At 40.2% G+C, this 22,195-nt stretch overlaps 1 protein-coding gene across 3 annotated transcripts in view; it reads right to left on the bottom strand.

Moving 5' to 3' along the window:
• AP5M1 (adaptor related protein complex 5 subunit mu 1) overlaps positions 1-22,195 on the bottom strand; it is an 857,482-nt gene that overhangs the window by 457,857 nt on the left and 377,430 nt on the right. For all 3 annotated transcript variants that reach the window (XM_044074440.1, XM_044074442.1, XM_044074441.1), the window contains one exon: positions 7,393-7,532. In XM_044074440.1, the coding sequence (XP_043930375.1) occupies positions 7,393-7,532 (140 nt within the window). The remainder of the gene's footprint in view (positions 1-7,392; positions 7,533-22,195) is intronic.

Here is a 22,195-nt window from a genome sequence, read left to right as displayed (position 1 = left end):
GTGGCTGTTGTCTAGGGGTGGGTTCTGTTTCCCCAGGATCTGGGCTGAACTGACCTGGAGGGGGCAAGGAAAGGACCAGTATTTGGAAGGGCAATGCCTACTGAACCTGGGTGGCTGGACCTGCAGGAAATCCTTAACTGTCTGCATAGATTTAGCCTTTTCTTCCATCTTTTTTAATACCTCCTCTGTCTTGGTGCCAAATAAGTTGTCTTTGTGCATGGGTGCATCCAATAGTTTAGATTTGACATGATCTGGCAAGGGCTGTTCTTTAAGCCAAGCATGCCATCTAAAGACAGAACCATTAACTGCTGCCCTACAAGATGCTTCTAGGGCATCAAAACCACACTGTAAGGTGCGCTTAGTTACTTGACTTGCAGAATGAATTAAGTCTTGCAACTCGATTTTCTGCACAAGCAAAAAAAGTCGATATTTTTTTGTTTGAGGAGTTCCATGGTATGTTGCTGGAATTTTAGCATATGGAACTGACAATTTAGTGCTCTAATAGCAAGAGTGGCAGAGGTGTATACTTTTTTACGCAATCTGTCTAATGCTCCAGAATCCCTATCTGAGGGGGTGTGATTCTTAGCAGAAGTTGCTTTAATTCCTTTAGGCCCTTGGGAGATACCACAGGGTCAGCAGTAGGATGTTTGAAAAGAAATTTGTGAGAGTCAGGGACTCTGTAATACCTGTCAGGTTTCCTGGGAGCGGGAGGGAGGGTGTCAGGAGTTAAACTAGATTCCATGAAAACATCATCCACAACATCCAGGAAAGGAGGAATGGCCAGGGGTCTGTGCTGTGGAAGATATAAAAATTCCCCTGAGTCTCTTTTTAGTCTGAGGGCAGTCCTGACATTCCCATTGGAAATGCTCCGTTAAAGTATGAAGGGTTTCCCCAAAGGAAAAATCTTTGGGTGGAGAGGCTGAAGGAATGGATTCCTCTGCATCAGAATCCTCATAAGCAGATAGGGGTTGCATGTCTTCATATTCAGAGGCATCAGAGTCATCGGATTCTTGCTCAGATAAGACTACTGGGCACAAATTTCTTTCTTTTGGAAGGGGTAGCTTGGCTTCCCCTGATCAACATTATAAGGTCTTCCGCCATTTTAACCATTTGAGACTGAGGCAAGGAAGCAGGTGCCTGAGATGGGGTCGTCGGTTTCTTGGGTGCAGTTCATACCCTGGGCCTTAGAAACTCGGTAGTTTTCAAAAGAACAGAAGATGTGAAAGAAGTCATCGGTTTGTGTCGAGAATCAGTAGTGCAAAGTACTTCCTCGGAAGCCGGTGCCCTGCTCAGTGGCTCTGGACCAATCTAAGGTAGAGACAACTGCAGGATCCTTAGTCGATGAAGAGTTTTGTGGCATACCAGACTCCAAATGGGTCTCGGTAGCGGCCTGCAAATCCACAGAAGCGGGCATCAGGGGCTGCAAAAGTGCCTCACTGAGGACCGGAGAACTGACGACTAGCTTAACGGAAGCATCGTCAGAAGGTTTGGACCTGTGCGGTCTGTCTCTGTCTTTATCCTTATGTTTTTTTGGAAGATCTGATGTTGGATGGCTTACTGAAGCCATATCAGAAATCGAGGACTAACAGTGAAAATATCTAGCTACATAAGGACCCGACAACATATACTTCTGGCATTGAACAAAGCACAAATGCGACAGCGGGGAACGTCGTGGTCTGGGTCTAAGCAAGTGACGCAATAAGAATGAAAGTCTCGGTGTGGTATTTACTTTCCATAGGCGAGACAATTGTTAACTTTTCCTGACATCGGTTAGAACAAGAAAAAAGGATCCCCAATGGGGTACTTGGCTTTAGAAGACTTCAACTTCAATTCGGAAAACGAAACTCAGGTAGAGACAGACTGACACTCGTACGAACTGCATCTGCTTCGGGCCCCTCGGCAAGAAAGACTGATGTAATGGTGTCGACCGCCTTACTTTATACTACTGATGACCTGACGTCAGTCCTGAAGCAACAGCAACAGATACAGAAATACTAAGCCTCTGGTATTCGGGCCGACTGAGGGCTACCCTGGCAGGGATAACCGAAATGTGATGACTGCAACAGTGAAATATGAAGAACATCGTGGAGTGACAATCTTGGTACATGGATGAGGACTTATAGCAGGCTACGACCTGAATCGCCATCTTACTCACTGTTAGTTGTACCTGAAGCATCTCCGATGCGTTATGCTGGGCTGCTAGTCTGGCAGTGTGCATATCCTTTATGAATATGGAGATGCCACCGCCTTTAGAGCTTCAGTCCACTTTCTGGGGCCAAAAGGTGTGGAATGAGTTATAGCCTGGTAGCACAGGGGTGCTTTCTGCTGCTTTAAACCAGGTCTCCATTACAGCACAAATGTCGATGTTCTCCATTTTGAGTGCTTCGAGTGAGAGCATCTTGAGATTTAGACTTCTAGCAGTGAGCAGCATGCCCTCAGATTGCATTTATTTATAGCTATAACAGCGGTAATGTGATCTTTGGAACACCACCTAAAAAAGGCATTATAGGGGTGGCAAGAGCCTTAGCCAGTATCTGGAAACCTAGGTGTGACAGATGCAGGCCATCTCTGACAAAGCATTGAGGTCTGTCAATTATGTCATCCCAAGCAGACAGACACTGGATCCCCTTAGAATGACACCAGACACTTAGCCAATTGTTGAAGTCAATCATTTTCTGCTTGGACTGCAGTATCATTCTGGGTGACGGTAGGATGCTGCTCAGGACTAGGGTCATACCTGCCTGAGCCACATAATCCAAGAGCTTCTCCATGTCTCTTCATGTAGTCCAGAGAAGTACATCTCAGGTCATTCATATCCACATGGACAGTGACAGAGTCATACTTGTACTTGTTGTGGAGTGATCCGAGTGCGTGTGTTATGTGTCACATCCTAGCACTCGACAGACAGCTGACTGTTACCTTCTTATTCAACCTAGTGAATGGGACATTAGTGTACCTCACTATCGAGTACCTACAATTAGTGTATTGGGCAAGCTGTTTTGCCTTAGGGGCTGAGGTTGAGGGGCACACTGTGTAGGTGAGCTATGTGTCTTGTGATTTGTGCTGTGTTGTGGTGGTCAAGTTCATTTCTGATTTGGAGGTCTCTGCTGTTTGGGTAGATTTCTATTGAGAGCCTCTACAAAGATGGGTGTGTGGTTTGTATTTTTATGTGAGAGCTGCAATGGTGAGTGTTCTGAAGGGCTATGTGTTCCATGTGGTGTGCTGCAGATGTTGACCTTCTCCTCTTGACCAGCTATTCCAGTCTTGGCTGGAGAGTGCATGTCTTCCAGTTTGGATATATAAGTGCATCTCTCACAAGTCTGAGTGTTGGGAGGTAAGAGGAGAGGGTTATCTGTGTACATGAGGCAGTTGTTACACTGCCTCGGAATACCCAAGTTCACCAGGTTAATAGGAGAAAGCACAGGGAAATGACCTTTATGCCAGGAGGGATGGTTATTATTAATAAGTACTAGAGTTGTTTAGTTATAGGACATTTAGTGCTGTTAGCACTTATGTGTGCTACAATAATTGCTACAAGAAACCAGATGAAGTGCTAGGCGAATAAGCTATTTAATTGCAAGAGAGAAGAGAACTAGCAAAATCTAAGGGAAAAATTGATAAGCAGACTTTCTGGCACCAGTAATAGTTTACCCTAGCTTAGTGGCGCTGCATGACATGCAAACTTGGGCTTTTAAAGCAGAAAGTTGAAAGGGCTCTAGAAACCACTCCTCTTGTGGTAGATAGGCTACCTAGTGCTTACCACTCCCACTGATAAGCTGAGAGCCTTCCCTCTAACACAGAAAGGTCTGGGGAACTCAGAAACTATAATACAGTCCTGAATACAGCAAATATGTATCTGGACTACTCTAGTAACAAGAAAGGCAGGAAAACAAGCAATAACTTTTTTTTTAAAATATAACAGTAGCAAATGAGCAAACTGATTTAAACAAATTAACCAATTAACCAAAAAAAGCTCGAAACTGAGCCCTGTTCCAGCAATCTTCAATCAGACAAGTTCTAGCTGCACACTCCTGCCACTAGGATGCAGGGGAACCTTCTCCAAAAAAAGATGGCCTGGATCAGAAAACAAGACGTACCAATTTCAGAAAGAAACATTTCAAATAAGCAGGCACAATAAGCGTTTAACCAGAAATTCCCTGCTCAAAAGGGCAGAATCTACCCTCTCCTCCCACAAGAGCGCAGACCACAAACCTTCTTAATGTAAAATAACTGGCCTGAAGCCCACGTGCTTAAACCAGAACTAAGACACTTTTAGAATAACAGACACTAAGCCTTCAATCAGCAACTCCCAACTTAGAAAGATGTAAGCTACCTGTCCTGCCACAAGAGTGCAGACCACAATCCTTCTTAATGTAAAACAACTTGCCTGAAGCCTAAGTGCTTAAACCAAAAGGCTTAGAATAACAGTTACAATTTATTCAGGCTACTAACAATCAGAATAAATACAATTGAGTATTTAATCAAGAAAAGTTGACTTTGCTTGCAGATGATATTATTTTGTACCTGATAAAATCAGAAAAGGACATTTCAGTGTTCTGGAACATTCTGAGACAGTTTCAAGCTTTTTCGGAATACAAAATTAATGTAGATAAAGGCAACAGCTATAAACTATGCACCCATGCACAAATTGGTTTAGCAATACCCATATTTATAGGGATGTGATAAAATGAAGCACTTAGATGGATGGGTTAAAAATTCTGTTGTAGCAGTTAAAGACATGTGGGAAGAGCCTACACAAAAGATAATACAAAATTTGAGAAACTGGAAACTCTGTTTTATGGATATAGAGAACAAGATACAAGCAGTGAAAATGTTTTTAGTCCCTTTAAGTTTTACACAGAGGTCAGGCATATTTTTATCGACCAGAGGAGAAGATGAGGATAGCAAGAGTTAAAGGATTTTATCTGGGAGGGGAAGAGTCCCGAGTTGTCCTTCAGGTGAGATGTTAAACTAAGGTCCCATCTGCTTTACTTGGTGGTAACTCAGGTGGATGTAAAAATTACCAAGAATAATAAAGACCAGCAATAGATTTGTCTTTATTTTTCTTAAGCAAGCACCTCCAGATACTAGCAATTGTTATCTGTCACATGCTAACACAACTCCTGTATAACTTCAATTTAAGAACCCTAGGATAAGTTATATCTGCAAACTAGATACACTGACCATGTAATTTCACACATTCAGTTGATTACCAACTCTTTTACTGAAATGCGTTTTATTTTTATGTGCAAACTTGACTGATGTAAGCTAATTTAACTTTAAATTTGATATACTAAAATGAAAATATGCAAATAAAATGCAAAGTATAGCACAAAACTGAGGAAACAAATCTGTATATAAACTACTTTGTAAATAAAATTAAGAAGACACCTGTAGCATGCAGTATTATCCCTTCCATGAACTTTAAATGGCACCAAAATCAACAAGTTTACATTTCATCGTAAAGATAAGCTTTAAAGTTTAGCCCTGTCCACCACTAATCATTTTCAATACACCTGCTCTGATGTACATTAAACAAAATGAAAGCAAAGTGAAATTCAAAATAAGGACTTCCTCATGTTCCCTTGTTATCATGATTTAACTCCTAGCTCCATTATTGTCAGATAAAACGGGTCTATATTATGTTGTTGAAAGGGCTATTCATCGAACGCCCTTCCATCAACACGTAAACACCGAACTACCAAAACTTCGAATGGCCACATAAGCAATTTTTTCCCAGGGGAAAAAAATTGCTTGGTCAACAACACAGAAAACAAACTGTCACACCCTACGAAAGTCTGTGCCCACCCCAAATAAATATACCAACTTCGAGATCGCACTACAGTTGAGGAAAGGGCAAATTCCTGACGACAGCCAAGCAAGTTTTTCCCCTGGTAAAAAATTCGCTTAATGGCCGTTCGATGTTCTGGTAGTTCGGTGTTTACGTGGCGATGAAAGGGCATTCAATGAACAGCCCTTTCGACAATGTAAATTGAACCCACTAAAACTTATGCGCTTTGCTCATCTTGTTCAGTTATACTAATCACATAAAATCTGCATAGTTTAAATAATCTCCATCATAAACAATGTGGTTAATTACTACATTAACTAACCACAGACAGTGCACAGGAACTGTACATTTTGTTAGTAAGGGGACTGGCACACTCCTTTAACCCTTCCTTTCACCTTTAAGAAATCGGAGCAGAGGTTAAGAGGGTATACCAGCCCACTTTACTAACAGAAATGATAAATACTGCACGCTATTTTTCAATTTCACTTCACTATCCTCTACAAGTCACATTTGCCAGAATACTTGCCTTCAGAATGGTGACTGTTCAAAACAAATACAAGCAGCCCTTGAAACTATCATTTTGACTATTTAAATATAAATACTACCAAGTACCAAAGTGACAGCAAAGGCAAATGTATGACAATTTAAATGGACTAAAGTGAGTTATTTGGTTTCATTGTATCATTTCTAATTATACAACATTAAAATATAATTCAAACAAGACAAACATCAACTGGACAAATAAATCAATGTTCACTGCTAAAATTTACCACTACTCCAGTAGACTGAAGTTCTAGAGTGATGACAAAACACAGGTCAAAGCAGCCACAAAACATAAAATATTATGAATACTACTTTTTCTATGCTACTAATCAAATAAATGAACTAAGTAAGCCAGCAAACAAATAATAATAAAAGTCCCACACGTATCAATTCCCCAAAACAAAAATACATAGATGTTTAATTTAAATAAATATTCATACTGAGCTGTGTAAACTGAATGCATGCATCCTGGCCCAGACAGCTGGATGCATGTGTACTGTACCTGTAACCCTCACTTCCTGAACACAATAAATAAAATAAAAAATAAAGTGTTTGTTACTACACTAACGGGAATGTTCTGTACAAGTATCATGAAAGTGGGACTATACATGTGCAGTTGTTATCCAATGAGCTCCCAGACACTACAGCTAGAAGCAAGTGAACAGAAATTAAGTTGTATAATATGACGATGTTATTAAATAATGTTCCTGTATACAGTAATAGCAATTGCCCTCATGACCACATCACACAGCTATGAGTAAACCCTGCATTACTCACACTTAAACATGACATATTGCTTAAATTACAATTAATGATCACAAATCTATCTCCTAGCATGTTTCATAGTTTTTGCATGGCAACTTAACTATGCTTTTGCATACAAAAACAAAATCAAAAAGAAGAAATCTGTAATATGTTCATATTTCCCCTCAGAAAAACGAGTTCTGTGTAATCCTTTGGTCTGCTTTGGTTTGAAAAGTGATTCTGTAAGCTGAGAACCTGGAGTCTAGCAGCCTAGTATGAGCTTTTGAGGACAACATATTAAAGCTGACTCTTACCTGTTAAAAAGTGGTATGTGAGCATCACAAAACTCAAAACCATTCTTGATACTTTCATGAAGTTTCAGGTTGACTACCAGCTTTACTTGTGATTCTTCATCTTTGAGCTGATAAAACCCCAGAATTGGCGGTACAGGTACCTGAATAATGAACAGTATATGTGTGAGTAGCAGTGGTACTGCAAAAGTCAGGCTCCATCATTGGGAATGCCTTAGCATACCCTGTATGTTAATTCATTAATGTTAAAGATATAATCACATTAAGAAATCATGCAGGATTACTTCGGCTATCAGTACAGTACTGCACAGACTGCAACTTAATGAGCTAAGAATGAACTAAGAATTTCAAGATCATAGGATGAACAGTACCCGACAAAACAAGCAAGTCAAATAACCTTTAAGAGCTACCAAGATACACATTTAGACAGCTCTGTGATACACAGGAATAAAGCTCAGACTATGACTTCAGTTGTTGTGAGTTTGACTTGTGGCTCAGGTGCTGCAGAAGGTGGGTCAATAGTGAGGAGATGATGAAGCAGCACCTGATAGCCTCTCTTAGGGGGAGGGTTGGCCACACATGTCCAGGATGCATACTCTGCTACAATTCCCAGTGGACACCACACAGCTTCAAGGGGGAGTGACATGCCCTAATTAAGGACCAGTGCATACCAAACTTTTCAGTAGCTGTAGTCATTAACAGTGGGGATCTTTGTGTTGTGCAGAAAACCAGATCCCTTACAGATAACACCACTACTTCAGGCACTCAGAAAAATGAGCCATATGGCTCTTGTCTCTACAGGAGCACATGAACCTTTTTGGGCGGAAGCAAAAGCATGGGAACAAAAGAAACAATATGAGTCATGAACAAAGTACATTCCCACCCTTACTTATCCTAACAGTCCTCTGCACTTGAACTTTCTTGTATAAATAGGAAAATGACCAAACAAAGAAAAGAAGATTTTGACAGACACAGAAAGCGCAGCTGGAGTAACTATACTTACAGTGAACTCTCTTCAAAGATCTACTGTTGTAACAGTAAATCATGAAACTTATGATGTTTGAATGAACACAGCTTTAGTAGTCTTTGCTATACAGGTTATATCCTGCCAAGGATGCAACAGCCAGCCAGCTTCCAAAGCTTCAGGGCACCTTCCATGTGCCCAAACTATCAAGCAGCTTTAACAACAAGTTTGAGCACAAAAGTTCTTCTTTTGCGCTTTACTGCCACCAAAGAGAATGCTCGTCTGAGTCTTTTGAGGATCACTGGTTGACTTGTGCTTTCCTTTACTTGGACAGCTAAGTTCCATTTGAGGGAAAACCTTCCATTTTGATGATGTTGTATTACTTTCCTCCTCATGATAGTTACTTTAAAGCTGTGGGTATTGTGTTTTAACACAATGTCTCGAGACTAACATAGTTGTAAGCGGAGCACTCAGTTTTTCAGTCAGTTTAAAAATGGTATAAACTAACTGTAAACATTTTTTCTGTGGAGAAATTGTGCTCATTTTACTGTGGAGAAATTGTGCTCATTTTACTTTTGTGGGGCTGGTATAGCGTTTTAAAGTGCTTTTTGTGACTTTCTGTCAAAAAAGTAACTTTTGTGACTGGTACTGTTTACCAGCAACTGCTGCTCATCTTACCCAGGAAAGAGGCACTACTTTCAGTTTGACCATGGAACAGACTACCAGTCTCACAGTTAGTCCTTCTTCTAGCCACAAAAAGAAAAATTAAGCAAATAGCCTTTGCCATCACAGCAGGCCAGTAATTTGCCTCATCTGCAAGTGGCTGATTGCTGTGGCAGTTTGTTGTACCTCAGACCACTCGACTTTTACTGTGGATCCCTCTGGTATGGCACCTGCAGTCATTATGCACTGGAGGTTAGCTAAGCCCTCTGCAGCTGAAAACTGGCTTTGTTCCAAGTCAGACTTTCCCGGTAAACAAATATAAAAAAATGTCCTTGTTATATCAGAATGCTTTGCCCATTCCTGAGGACGTTGCTGCTGCCATTAGTAATTGTTAGCCTCATTTTTCCCTGTCAAAAAGAAACACAAAACAAAGCATATATCTATTTCTCCTCATTTTTTTTTTTTTTTGGATAGGAGTAGTTTACTGGATCTGGCTCAGGGTTTAATTCAGGCTATTTATTGATCCTTCTTGTAAAGTAATTTCTGGTAAAAGTAAATGATTCCTCTTTTCCTGAAGATATTTAGGATTCTGAATCTGAGCAGGAAGATGCAGGAACAGATACAGTTTTTTTTCTTCAGATTTATGATTCAGACTTAGAGGATAGCTCAGTTTTTGAGTCTTTAAGTGTGGGTTTCTCTTTCTCTGAGACTATTGCTAAAATGTGCAAGTTAGTTCAGTGGGAGAACACTCAGGTTTCTCAGTCCATGAGAAAATACTATGAGTTGCTACAGAATGATTTTCCATAACCTACACATATTTCTCCTGTTCTGAATGCTTTAGAGGATGGCCCTGATTTCAAAAGACTTGCTCTCAGTGTAAAGCTTTACACAGAAATCATTTGTTTATACTGACAGCAAGTCTTTTGGAATCAAGGCAGACTTACACTGACTGCAACTCTTTTGTAATCTGAGCTGATGCGTGTGTTACTGTCTCGAATTTTTCTGAAAGTCAGCAAGCTGCCCCTAAAAAGGCAGATAGGATGTATAAAGTTCATCAGTCTTAAATTTTATACACTATACTCAAACCTAACCCAGCTACTATAGTTTTAGTTGATCCAACTGCTGGCTGCAACAGGCACTTAGCCAATTCCAATCCTACTCTTGCTGATAAGGATGAGAAAATTATTGACAGGTATGGGAAAAAAGTGTATACTTCTTCAACTTTGATTTCCAGCAATTTGAACTGTCAGGCTCATATTTTAACATTTGTTCTGACAAACTCTGAAAGTATGAGGAATACTTTATCTGCAGTTTCTTATTGTGAAGACAAATCTGATTTAAATAACTTAGTTTCTTCTACTGCACAGGTCAATGCTCATTGTTTACAATGTGCGCGTGTATGACTCTGTTAATACTGCTTCCATGGCTATGACCACTGGTACTGTTTTGAGGAGCTGTGTGTGGCTGCTGTCTCAATCTCCCAGATGATATTAAAATGAGATTTAAATTCTTCCTTGGATAAACGTAGTGTTTGGCCCCTCTGCTGCAGGGGTGATCAAATATCGACAAGAAATGGGCAAGTTGATTCAGGGAATCTCTACGATTTTCAGCTCTCCTTTTCCAATTTTTCCAAGGGATTTTTTATTTTCTCAACTAATTTTGCCAAAAAACAGAATAAACAGTCTCAACAACATACAAGTAACAGACTTTTAAGAAGAAATGGCAAACGGGTTACAAAAAGAAGTCTCAAACCTCCTAAAACCAAGGACAGTCCAACAAGTATGAAATACAATCCAAGAGACCCTGTAAATCCTTCCAACCCTGGCCTCTTTTTCTTCCAGAAAGTCTGAATTTCCATTTTTCTTTTTGGTATTAGATAGTTTCAAACAAATGGGTTCTGAAAATCATTCATGAAGGTTCCAGATGGCAGTGGGAGAAAATTCTTCCTTTCTGGGGGGGTGGGGTCATTCTTCATCCACCAGATCAAATTCTTTGGTTTCCATTGGATTTTCATCACATGCTGTCCCAATGAGTGATAGAACCAGTTCCTCCTCCATAGGTGGGTAAGGGTTTTTATTCAAGGATGTTCCTAGTACCAAATAAATAAAATTCTTGGAGACAATGTATGGGTCTTTCTTTCCTAAACATTTTTGTGATAGTGCCAAACTTCAAAATTATGTCACTTAACAAAATGTTACCTCTTCTTTCTCTCAAGTTTCCTGGCACCTGCAGTCATTATGCACTGGAGGTTAGCTAAGCCCTCTGCACATCCGTATTCATCCAGACTTCAAACATTTATTAACATTTTATGCATCTGAGTCACATACTCTTTATGAACATTCTTGGTACAGTGGATAGTCTAAAGTGGCTAGCTCCAGTTACAGCTTATTGCAGGCTATAGGTTATCCATATTTTTCCATATTTAGATGACTAGTTTTGCAGAGTCTTTTTCAAAGTATCAGGAATCTCTCTTTTGGCTGAGAGGTCTCTTATACAAGCTGGAATTCCAAGAGAACATTTGAAAGTCTTTCTTGACTTCTGCACACAGGATTGTATTCCTGGGTTATTATCCAGACACCTCAGTTCAAAGAGCTTTTTATTTTTCTTCTTGTGGAAGAAAAAAGATCTTTATCTAAAGCTATTTCTAAGGTTTTACATTCAGACTTTGGTCACTGCATGGGAATACCTCAGGATTTTGGGTCTCATGGCATCTATGATTCTCACTGTTTGGTATATACTTCTCAGAAGTTCAGGTCAAAACTAAGGGATTGTGGCTGACCAAGTATCCAGACAACTGCAAACTGGGTGCAATTACTAAATCCTCAAATGATGTCAGCATACTACAGGAGGGTCTTACACAAATCAATGACTGTTGTCTTAGACACAGTCTGAAAGTGAACACAAAGAAATGCATTATCATTCCCTTCGGCACAAGCAATGTCTCTTTGCACTGTCAAATCCACAATACCCTAACTACTCACTAAGAGACCTGGGATCACAAGTTGACTGCAACATCAACTTCACTACCATGTGTCTACTGTAGTAAGGAAAGCTTTCTATGTAGCACACTTGATTAGTAAAGGCATCACCTCAAGAGCCAAAGAGGTTAGAACCCCTCTTTATTCAGCACTAATCTGGCCTATAATTAAGTATAATGCCCCGTTCGGCATGTGCCATACAAAGCACCTGCAACAAATGGAGAGACCTCAGAGGTTTCTAAGAAGATCAAGGGTCTTCAGCACATGCCATACACAAACTGACTAAAGTCCCTGTCACTATACTCTGAATCTTATGCACTTCTTAGGGGAGACTTATGCCTGGCATACAGAGCAATGTCAGACCCAAACCTAATGAACTCACTGCATATCTGTAAATCAAACGGGACTAGGGCTACCCATTCCAAGAATCTAAATATGGCCTGAGACTTAAACAGAACATGCTAGAGGGACAGATCTATCTCTCAGCGACTGCTGCGTCTTTGGAATAGGCTACCTATTCATGTGAAACAGAGCACCTCTATGACACTGTTAAAGAGAAACCTGGATGAGTGGATGGGGCAGTGTAAATTCTTACCTGGAATAGCAACCACAACCTTCCTGGACATGGGCAGCCATAGCTAAAGGCAATCTTGGGTATTAAGTAATATTTCTATGGTGTTACATTGGGATGAAATGGCTAGGCTTGAAATGACCTCTGGGCTGACATCCTATTAACCTCCTATGATCCTACAATACCCCTGGCAAGACACCACAGTGGTATCTGAAATCTCTTTGGTCCAAGCATCAGCACCCTTTATCCTTTTCTAATCCCAGTGCTGAGATTGTCAGAAGAGAAATCTTTTGGTGGGGACAACAGATATCCTTATATCCAAGTCTCCCCTTCTCCCTCCCTGCTCCAAAGCAGTCACTCACCAGAAATCATTCGACTTTGCTTGGGAAGCAGTTTCAGCAGGGATGAAAGTGTAGTGGATATGGGACCCCAAAGACAGACGCAACTACATAAATATGAAGGAGATGCTTGCCCTGATCAAGGCACTCAACTTTTTGAAATATCTTTGGTCCCAGAGAACTCAAGTGGTTAGACAATACCACAGTCATGTGGTGCACCAAAAAGCAAGGGGAACCGAGTCATACCCCCCTTTGCAGACTATCCATGTTATCTTGGGATATAGCTTCACAGCACAATCTCACTCTACAGGCATCCTACATTCTGTCAAAGTAAAACTGAATGGCAGACAAGCTGAGCAGGACCAGGGCAGACCCTCATGAATGAAAACTAGATTAGGTCGTCTTCCAAGACTTGCTCCATCTGTGAAGAATTCCTTAAGTAAACCTTTTTGCCTCTTCTCTGAAAAATCAACTGGCAAGATTCTGTTCCAGGACTCCATGCAAGAAGGCCTGGAAGACAGATGCCTTTTCTTTTCCTTGGACAGGAATATTCCTGTATTCTTTTCCACCCTTTCCTATAATATCCAGGGTACTTCTGATGGTTGAAAAGGAAGCCTTCAAGATCATAGTGGTGATTCCCTTCTGGCTCAGACAACTATAGTTGCCCCTTCTTTTAGAAATGGCCATGGGAACTTACCACAAGCTCCCTTAGAGACTGGATCTACTCACACAAGAACAGGCATGTTTGATACAGTCCAATATCAGTCTCCTTTTATGCACCTGTTTACTGAGGATGTGCAGTAGGTACCGACAGAGGCATGAAAGCTTGTTACTAGAAAATCATACATTAGCAAATCGAAAAGGTTTGCTAGTCGGTGCCAACAACATCACCAGCACCCTCTCAAGGCTAGTTCTTCTCTGGTTCTCCAATATTTTGAGAGTTACTATACTACGGCCTTTATTATTTCTCCATCAAGGTTCATTTATTGGCCATTTCGGCATGTCTACCCATGGATCCTCCTCTATCAATGCAATCTTATGTCAAAATGTTCTTGAAAGGGATTTTACATAAGAGGCCTCAAACAAATCAGTGGCCCCTATTTGAAATCCTAATTTTTTATTATAGAAGCAAACACCTGTTCCATTTAAGCCAGCTAATCTGGCTGACTTCAGGCTCTTAACATGGAAAAAGTACAGTTGTGTAAAATCTTACCATAACGGTATATGTCCTTGCCTGCACTACAGAAGTATTCTTAACAGGTGGGGATTCCCTGCCGTGAAAGTCCAAATGTCCAGCTAGTCTACCAAAGACTACTTGTTGCTTTTAAAAGGCATACTGAACACCACCCAATAACTCCTTCTGTAGCCTAGGGCATAAAGGTGATGTTCAGGCCTACCATAATCAGAACTGAATGCCCCAGTAGGAACACAGTCCAAGAAACCCAAGAGGTAACCTGTACATCCAGGAAGGCAAAAGTCTAGGGAGGATGAAGGGAGGGAGTGAATACTGCAGCAGTGAAGGCAAAAACATCTACCGTAAGGTAAGATTTTACACAACTGTACTATGTCCTTACATTCACTGCTGCGGTATTCTTAACAGATGGAAGAGTTCCAAAGCTCGCAAGGAAACTTGGGAGGGAGAAGGCACAGAAGAGCCCCCTAAAAAGCTATGAAGAATGGCACTAGCAAAAACAGCCCTAGCTCTAGAGATACCATCCAACTTGTAGTGCTTGGTAAACGTATGCACAGATGTCCGGGTAGCTGCCTCATGAATAGAAGTAGTATCCAAGCCATAGTAAAAAGCACCCAAAGAAGCCACAGCTCTAGCAGAATAAGCCTTAACTGAAGAAGGAAGGCTTTTGCCATGAAAAGTGTAACAAAAGAAAAATAGCCTTAGAAATCCAAGAAGAAACAGTTTGCTTGGATACAGCAAGTCCCAAAGATCTAAGATGAAAATTTATTTTATTTATTTATTATTTATTTCACATTTGTTTACCGGGATAGTCCAGCTGGATACATGTCCATTTTCAGTGGAGGGCCAGGGAGAAAAGCACCAAAAAGACATTCAACAAACTGTTACATTTTTACAATTTAAAACACAAATAAAAGGATTTTTACACAGATGTAAGCAAACACAAAAACAGATACACAAACTAATTACTACATTTTTACTCAGATGGAAAATTCTAGACAGTGTTTTTAAGAATGATAGGGTATTGAATGCCTAGTAGGCTAATCTGGTAGTAGATCCAAGGAGATCATAGGATTTATAAGTTAAGCAACAACAAAGTGTAGGCAGAAGTCCTCCATGTGCACACGAGTGATGGTTAGAGTTAGTCTGGATTAGGACAAGGACATAGCCATTGTTTTTTAAAGTACTGAATCAGACTTTTCTTGAATTGAGGTAGAGAGAGTCCAGATGTAAGATTAGCAGGAAGAGAATTCCAAGTTTTGCCAACAGAGTTAGCAAATAGAGATTTACCAGCTGTGTTGTTGGATTTGAGAGTTTGAACTAGTAGTCTTTCAGATGAACCAAGTGCTTTAAGGTTACTGTAGGGGGTGATGATCAAATTTTCTAACAGCTTTAGTCTTATCCAAATAAACCCTGAGTTGCATATGCACGTCCAAAGTATGCAGCACCCTCTCACCGTCAGATTACAGACAAGGGAAAAAAAGTAGGCAGATTAATAGTGATAGCTCATTAATCACCTTAGGCATAAAAGAAGAGTTAGTACGCAAGGACACCCTGTCCTCATGAAAGACCAAAAAAGGAGGACAAGCCATAAGGGCCTGCAAGTCAGACAACCATCTGGCAGAAGTAAGGGCTAACAAAAGAACAATCTTCCAGGAACAATGTAGCAAGGAAACTGAAGCAGCAGACTCAAAAGAAGCCTGAGTCAACTTCTCCAAAACAAAATTAAGATCCCAGGGAGGAGGAACAGGCTTTCTGGGAGGTCTAACATTAAGGATGCCTTTAAGAAATTGTTTACCCTCAAATCCAGGAGCTAAAGGAAGACAATCAGAGATGGCTGATGAGTGAGCCTTAATAGAAGAAAAGGCCAAACAAGCAGTGAGCAACTCACACAAATAGAGAACCAAATCAAAGAAACATCCACAGTAAGTGGGACCAGGCTATGACAGAGACACCATATAGAAAACCTCTTCCATTTGGATAAGTAGGATTTCCTAGTAGTAGGTTTCCTGGCCTCCTGCAGGACTTGCAGCAGGCCCACAGAAAAAAGGCATCTGTGAGGAATCAAAATACTATCGCCCACAGTGACAGCTGAAACATGGACAGGTGGGGATGGATGACAGATCCCTTGTCTTGTGTGATAAAATCGACCTTGTGAGGTAACTTGTAATGACTGCCCATGGCTAGATGCAGAAGTAGAGGGAACCAGTGCTGTCATGGCCAAAAGGTAGTCATCAACAAGATGTTGAGAGCATCCAGATGAATTTTGAACAGGACTTTTGGAATGAGAGGAAGGGGAGGGAATACATAAAGAAATATCCCCTTCCAAGAAAGATAGAGGGCGTCCGCTTTCCACACAAGAGAACTTGGGACTCTGGCACAAAACAGAGGAAGCTGTCTGTTCAGAGGGGAGGCAAAACGATCCACTTGACAAGTAACTGAATGGTTGAATAATGTCCAGAAACACATCTCCATGAAGCATCCATTCGCGGGACTGAGTTTGTCTGCCACAATGTTCTGACTGGAAGGGATATAAACTGCCTGAAGAGTCACTTGATACTTGACAGCAAGATCCCATACCAGAAGTGCCAACCAGCAAAGAAGATAAGATCTCGTTCTTCCCCGTTTGTTCATATACCACATCACTGCACTATTGTCTGTGATCACCTTGAGAGACTCTGGAGAGAAAAAGAGGATGAAAGCCTGAAGAGCCAGCAGAAGAGCTCTCATCTTTTTGACACTGATGTGCTGCTCCTGCTGATGAGGCAACCACACCCCCTGTACTTTTAGGGAACCCAAAGCTGCCGCCATCCCATGTCTGAAGCGTCTGTGAACAATTCCTGAGAGGGAAGAGGCGATAAAAAGGGATCCGTGGATTGAGGCACAATTGCTGCATCCACTAGTGAAGTTCATGTCTGACACAAGGAAGAGGAGGAACTACAAAGTCTAGAGGATGCGCATGTTGGAGCCACACTGACTACAGAAATCACTGAAATTTTCTCGTGAAGTTTGGCCAGAGGGACCATCAGAATGGTAGATGCCATGAAACCCAGAGCTCTCAGAAACTCCCTGGCAGTAATGGAAGCTAGAGGAAGAAGAGTTTGAATTAAGGAAATGGGGCAGGGAAGCAAGCATTGGCACCATCTGAATCTTAAAACCCAGAAATACATTATTCTGAGAAGGAATCGGAGAAGATTTTTTGAAATTTATAGTGAACCCCAGGCTCTGAAGAAGGGAAATGGCAAAATGAAGATTTTGCAAAAGGGTCGAGGACAGGAAACCTGAATCAACATGTCATCTAAGTAAGGAAAGCCTGCAAAAAGCAATCACAAGAGCAAGGCATTTGGCAAACACCCATGTGGCAGTAGAAAGGCCAAAGGGCAAAGCAGAGAATTGAAAATGCCAGGAAACACAGACAATCAAAAACTACCCGAAAAGAGGATGGATCGGAATATGGAGATAAGCATCACAGAGATTCAGAGACACCATATAGGCCTGAGGGAGCAAGAGAGGAAACAGAATCTGAAGGGGCAAATCCAAACGGAAGGCACTTTTAGAAAAGTGTTTAGACGAGAGAGCTCTAGCACAGGTCTCCTAAGTGCCCTCTTTTGTGGGCACTAGAAACAGTCCAGAGTAGAACCCTTCCTCCTTTGGGACACAGGGACCTTTTGAATCTGAGTCCAGAGATTTTGAAGAACCCCTGGGAAAAAAGGGAAGCTGCTCCAGAGGAGGCTAAGGAATGCTCATTAAAGGAAGATGGGATTTCCACACCATGAAGTACCCTGACAAATAATCAACAGAACCCAAGAATTCTGAGTGATCTGAAGCCAAGCAGAAAAAGAAAGAGAAAGGCGAAGAGAAACAGGAATGTGGCTGGGAAGAGATGCAGAGTCATACAGCACCTGGTTTGTCTGGAAAGGAAAGCTTCATAGTTCCTGAAAACTGAGTGGCCACTCTTTCTACCTTTATTAGAAGGGCGGGAATTGTCTACAAACAAAGGCAGGCTTAGCAGAGTACTTTCTCTGAAATTTAGGTACATGAGAAACAAACACATGTTTAAGTTCCTGTAAGGCCTTACCCTTACTCTGAAGGGATTTAAAGAAACCAGCAGCAGCTTCCCTAAATAAGTTTAGAATCCAGAGGAACATCCATCAACTTAGCTTTAATATCATCAGGTAGATTGTGAAGCCTAAGCCAAGAATACCTTCTCATCATGGAACCAAAAACAGTAGCCATAGAAGAGGCACCTGCTGCATCATAACTACATTTAATAGAATGAATAATTTGAAAAGAAGTCCCTAGCAAGGAAAAAACAGTTTTACCCTCGGAGTCTGAAAAATCAAAAATAAGTTGACAGGCCTGAGAAAGAAGAGCCAATACATACCTAGACATATGAGTCTGATAATTAATAGCTGTAAAACTTAGGGTAGCAGAAGTATAAACCTTCTTAACCAACCTTTATATAGTTCTGCTATCCTTGTCAGAAGGCAATAACGTGGGAGAAGGAAGCATCTGAGACAGCTTATCAGAGGCTACAGGCATGACAGAGGGGTCAGCAGCAGAACATGAATTCAGGAAAGAATAATCCTCAGGCACCCAATAGGACTTGTTAGGCTTCTTGGAAGCAGAGGGCAGAGAATCAGGCGCATGACAGATATTGGAAAAAGCATCCAGCACAGAAGCCAAAACAGGAGGAACAACCACAGGTTTAGGGAATTCCAACTGCAGCAACTCATAGTACCTCTTATGGAGATCAGAGACCTGAGCAAAATCCCACTTAAAAAAAAAATCCATCATCCTAGAGTGTGTCCCTAATGGAAATTTACTCAAAAGGAACATATGGACTAATAGATTCCTCCTCCTCTGACCCATAGTCTAAAGAAGGAATTTGAGTAGAAGTCAGGGATTCATTGTCTGAATCCAACTCATCCTCAGAAAAATCTTGTTCTCTACGCCTTTTAAGGGGAGTAGAGGATCAAGGAGAAGCAGGAACCAAAACCCCTTGAGGAGGCTTTAAGGACATTAAACTCAAGACAAACTCAGGAAAATACACTAAACGAAGTAAAACCACTGGAAACACCACGCTGGACACAAAGTTGAAATAAGATAAGCACTTTCGTTTATGCCAAACAGATAAACTTCTTCAGATAAAAATACAGAGGAAATAAGCATTTAAATACAAAATCCAGAATGACATCACATCCTGTCATTAAAATCACATAAAATATCCATATTACAAAACATTAGATATTTCATATTCTTACTAAAAAAGATTATTATACTAAGCATAATTCCTATCGAAATAATGCCTTTAATTTAAGTAAACTCATAACAGAAATGGTGTCATTTAATCCAGGAGACACCGAAGCGTTTAGTTTTAACTGAGCTGTTTTTTGATAATGGAAGAGGGGGCCCTACTCCCTTGCAGTTAGAAGAAAGAGAGTTAATATGGCAGTTAAAACTAAACGCTTTGGTGTCTCCTGGATTAAATGACACCATTTCTGTTATGAGTTTACTTAAATTAAAGGCATTATTTCGATAGGAATTATGCTTAGTATAATAATCTTTTTTAGTAAGAATATGAAATATCTAATGTTTTGTAATATGGATATTTTATGTGATTTTAATGACAGGATGTGATGTCATTCTGGATTTTGTATTTAAATGCTTATTTCCTCTGTATTTTTATCTGAAGAAGTTTATCTATTTGGCATAAACGAAAGCGCTTATCTTATTTCAACTTTGTGTCCAGCGTGGTGTTTCCAGTGGTTTTACTTTGTTTAGTGTATTTTCCTGAGTTTGTCTTGAGTTTGTGGTCGGCAACGCCATGGCTACTGGTTCGCAAATGTTGTTTGATAATGCAGATTCGTTCAATACAAGTTCACCAGATTTGAATGTTAACGAATCTGCTTCTATGGGGAAGCTAACAGCTCTTATTGAGCTACTCACTCAACGCGTTGACTCCCTTGCAAGCCAGGTTGCGGGAGTCTTGAGACCTAACAGCGGTAATAATGAGAACGGAGAGTTGAGGAATGATGGCAACAACGGTAATGAAGCGTTTAGGAATTTTTGTAATCAACAGCCTAATGTGGGTTTAAGAAGACTCCCAGGATCGAATGATCGGGTGAATCCAACAGTTGGGTTTTCTACAACTGTTCAATCGAACAATGGCAGTACTAATCCATCTGTGGCAGGTCCATTGAATGGTTTTGGGGCATTGAATAATGTCCCTAATGGCAATACAGGTACTGTTTCTTCTATTCCATCATTAAGTGATTGGCTGAAGGAACCGAACAGTATATTTAACAACGCTGGGTCTGATTTACATCGGGACATCAGTAATGCTGAATCTAACACTTTAGCCAATAATTTAAAGACCTTTGACTTAAAACTTTTTAAGTTTAAAAAGCTACAAGTGGAAATCCAATATTTGAAGGAATGTAGCTTAAGGAAGCAGATTCCTAAAGGCCTAAGACAGTGGCGTTTCCCTAACGGGCTCATAGCACATTCTGACTTTCATAAGGACTTATTGCAGTTGTTCGATAAACAAGGACTTGAATTTATTGATTGTTTAATCAAACATTATGATGAACAAGTTGTGATGTTACAATCTGATTTAACCTTGTTAGACAATAATATAAGAGCTGATAAAGATTTTGCAAGGTACAAATTCGACTTTTTGCGTATTTTTTCAAGCATCGATAGTGCCTTGTGTAAAGTGAGAGAAAATAAGGTTAAAAAATTGAATAGGGATTCATTGGCCTATAACAAAGGCATAGCTTATCCCTTACCTAAGTCACATGTTGGTAATGGTCAAAATCAAAATGTGGTGAATGTTGGAAATAATGAAAATATGAATTTTGGTAATGGTGATACTGAGTTTTCTTTTGAGTCAGTAAATAATCCTAATGAACAGGGTGAAAGTGAAACCAATGCTAATTCCCCTATCAGAAGAAGTGAAAGAATAGCTGGTAGGGGTACTTTTAACAACAATAATCATGGCAATGGTAGTACTAATCAAAGAAACAACAATAATAATTTTTTTCAAACAGGTATGAACAAAACTGGCCAACATCATGTCCCCAGATATCAGAACCAGAAAAAGAGAAAAAATCAGAACAAGAGGAAGAGGTGATAGATCACCCCTCTAGTTCTGACAACTATGGGGCATATAATTTTTCTGATAATAAAGTGAATATCATAGTAAATTCGACAGGTGATTTTAAGATTTATAACTATTCTGATTTCAAACCAGATACAACACTTGTAGATATTTTGGCCAAGGGTATGACATTTGTCCCTACTTGTAATAGTGATGTGGCAAAAACGCTAATCGACCTTAAGCTTTTCACCAGGAAATTAAATCTAAAAGTTATGTTTAACAATACTGCAAGCCTGGTGAGTGATTTTAAGGTGGCTAGTGTTTTTAATCCACCATTGCACCCGTCCATCCTGTTATATGAGAAAATATGTGAAAATGATATTAGATGTATGTTACAGAAATCACATAAATCAGGAAATAAGGGCAATAATTTAACCATTATTGAACGGGATATCTTGGACACCCTAGAATATGCAAATGTTCGAATTTGCAAACCTGATAAGGGGGGTGGACTAGTATTCTTTAACAAAGAAGATTATGTTACCAAAATTTCAGATATGTTAGACTCGCCAGCCTATTCAGAAGTCTCACTCAATGAAATCAACGGAGCATACCGTAGGGTTAATGGGTTTATTAACGATTTATTTATGGAAAATAGAATTGATAGTGATTTATTTCATTATTTAAAAATGGCATATCCAATCATACCTAAACTTTTTGGTTTGCCGAAAATCCATAAGTGCCTTAATAACCCCCCTTTGAGACCTATAATTGATGGGAGACAATCAATAACATACGGTTGTGCCAAATATATTGACTGTAAACTTAAACAGGTTTTGAAGAACCAGAAACAGATCTGTAAAGACTCCTGGGCATTTTTGGAGGCTATCAACACACTTCCTTTTGATCATGAATTAAACTTCCTGACTATAGATGTCAGAGACCTTTATACCTGTATCCCACAGGATACAGGATGTGATTGGGTAAGAGATTTCCTT

Source organism: Protopterus annectens, chromosome 6.part0 (genome assembly GCF_019279795.1).
Source record: "Protopterus annectens isolate FY-2018-M chromosome 6.part0, PAN1.0, whole genome shotgun sequence".
Classification (NCBI taxonomy): Eukaryota; Metazoa; Chordata; order Ceratodontiformes; family Protopteridae; genus Protopterus; species Protopterus annectens.
Note: the sequence above shows the minus strand (reverse complement) of the source record. Positions and strands in the feature narration are given on the sequence as shown.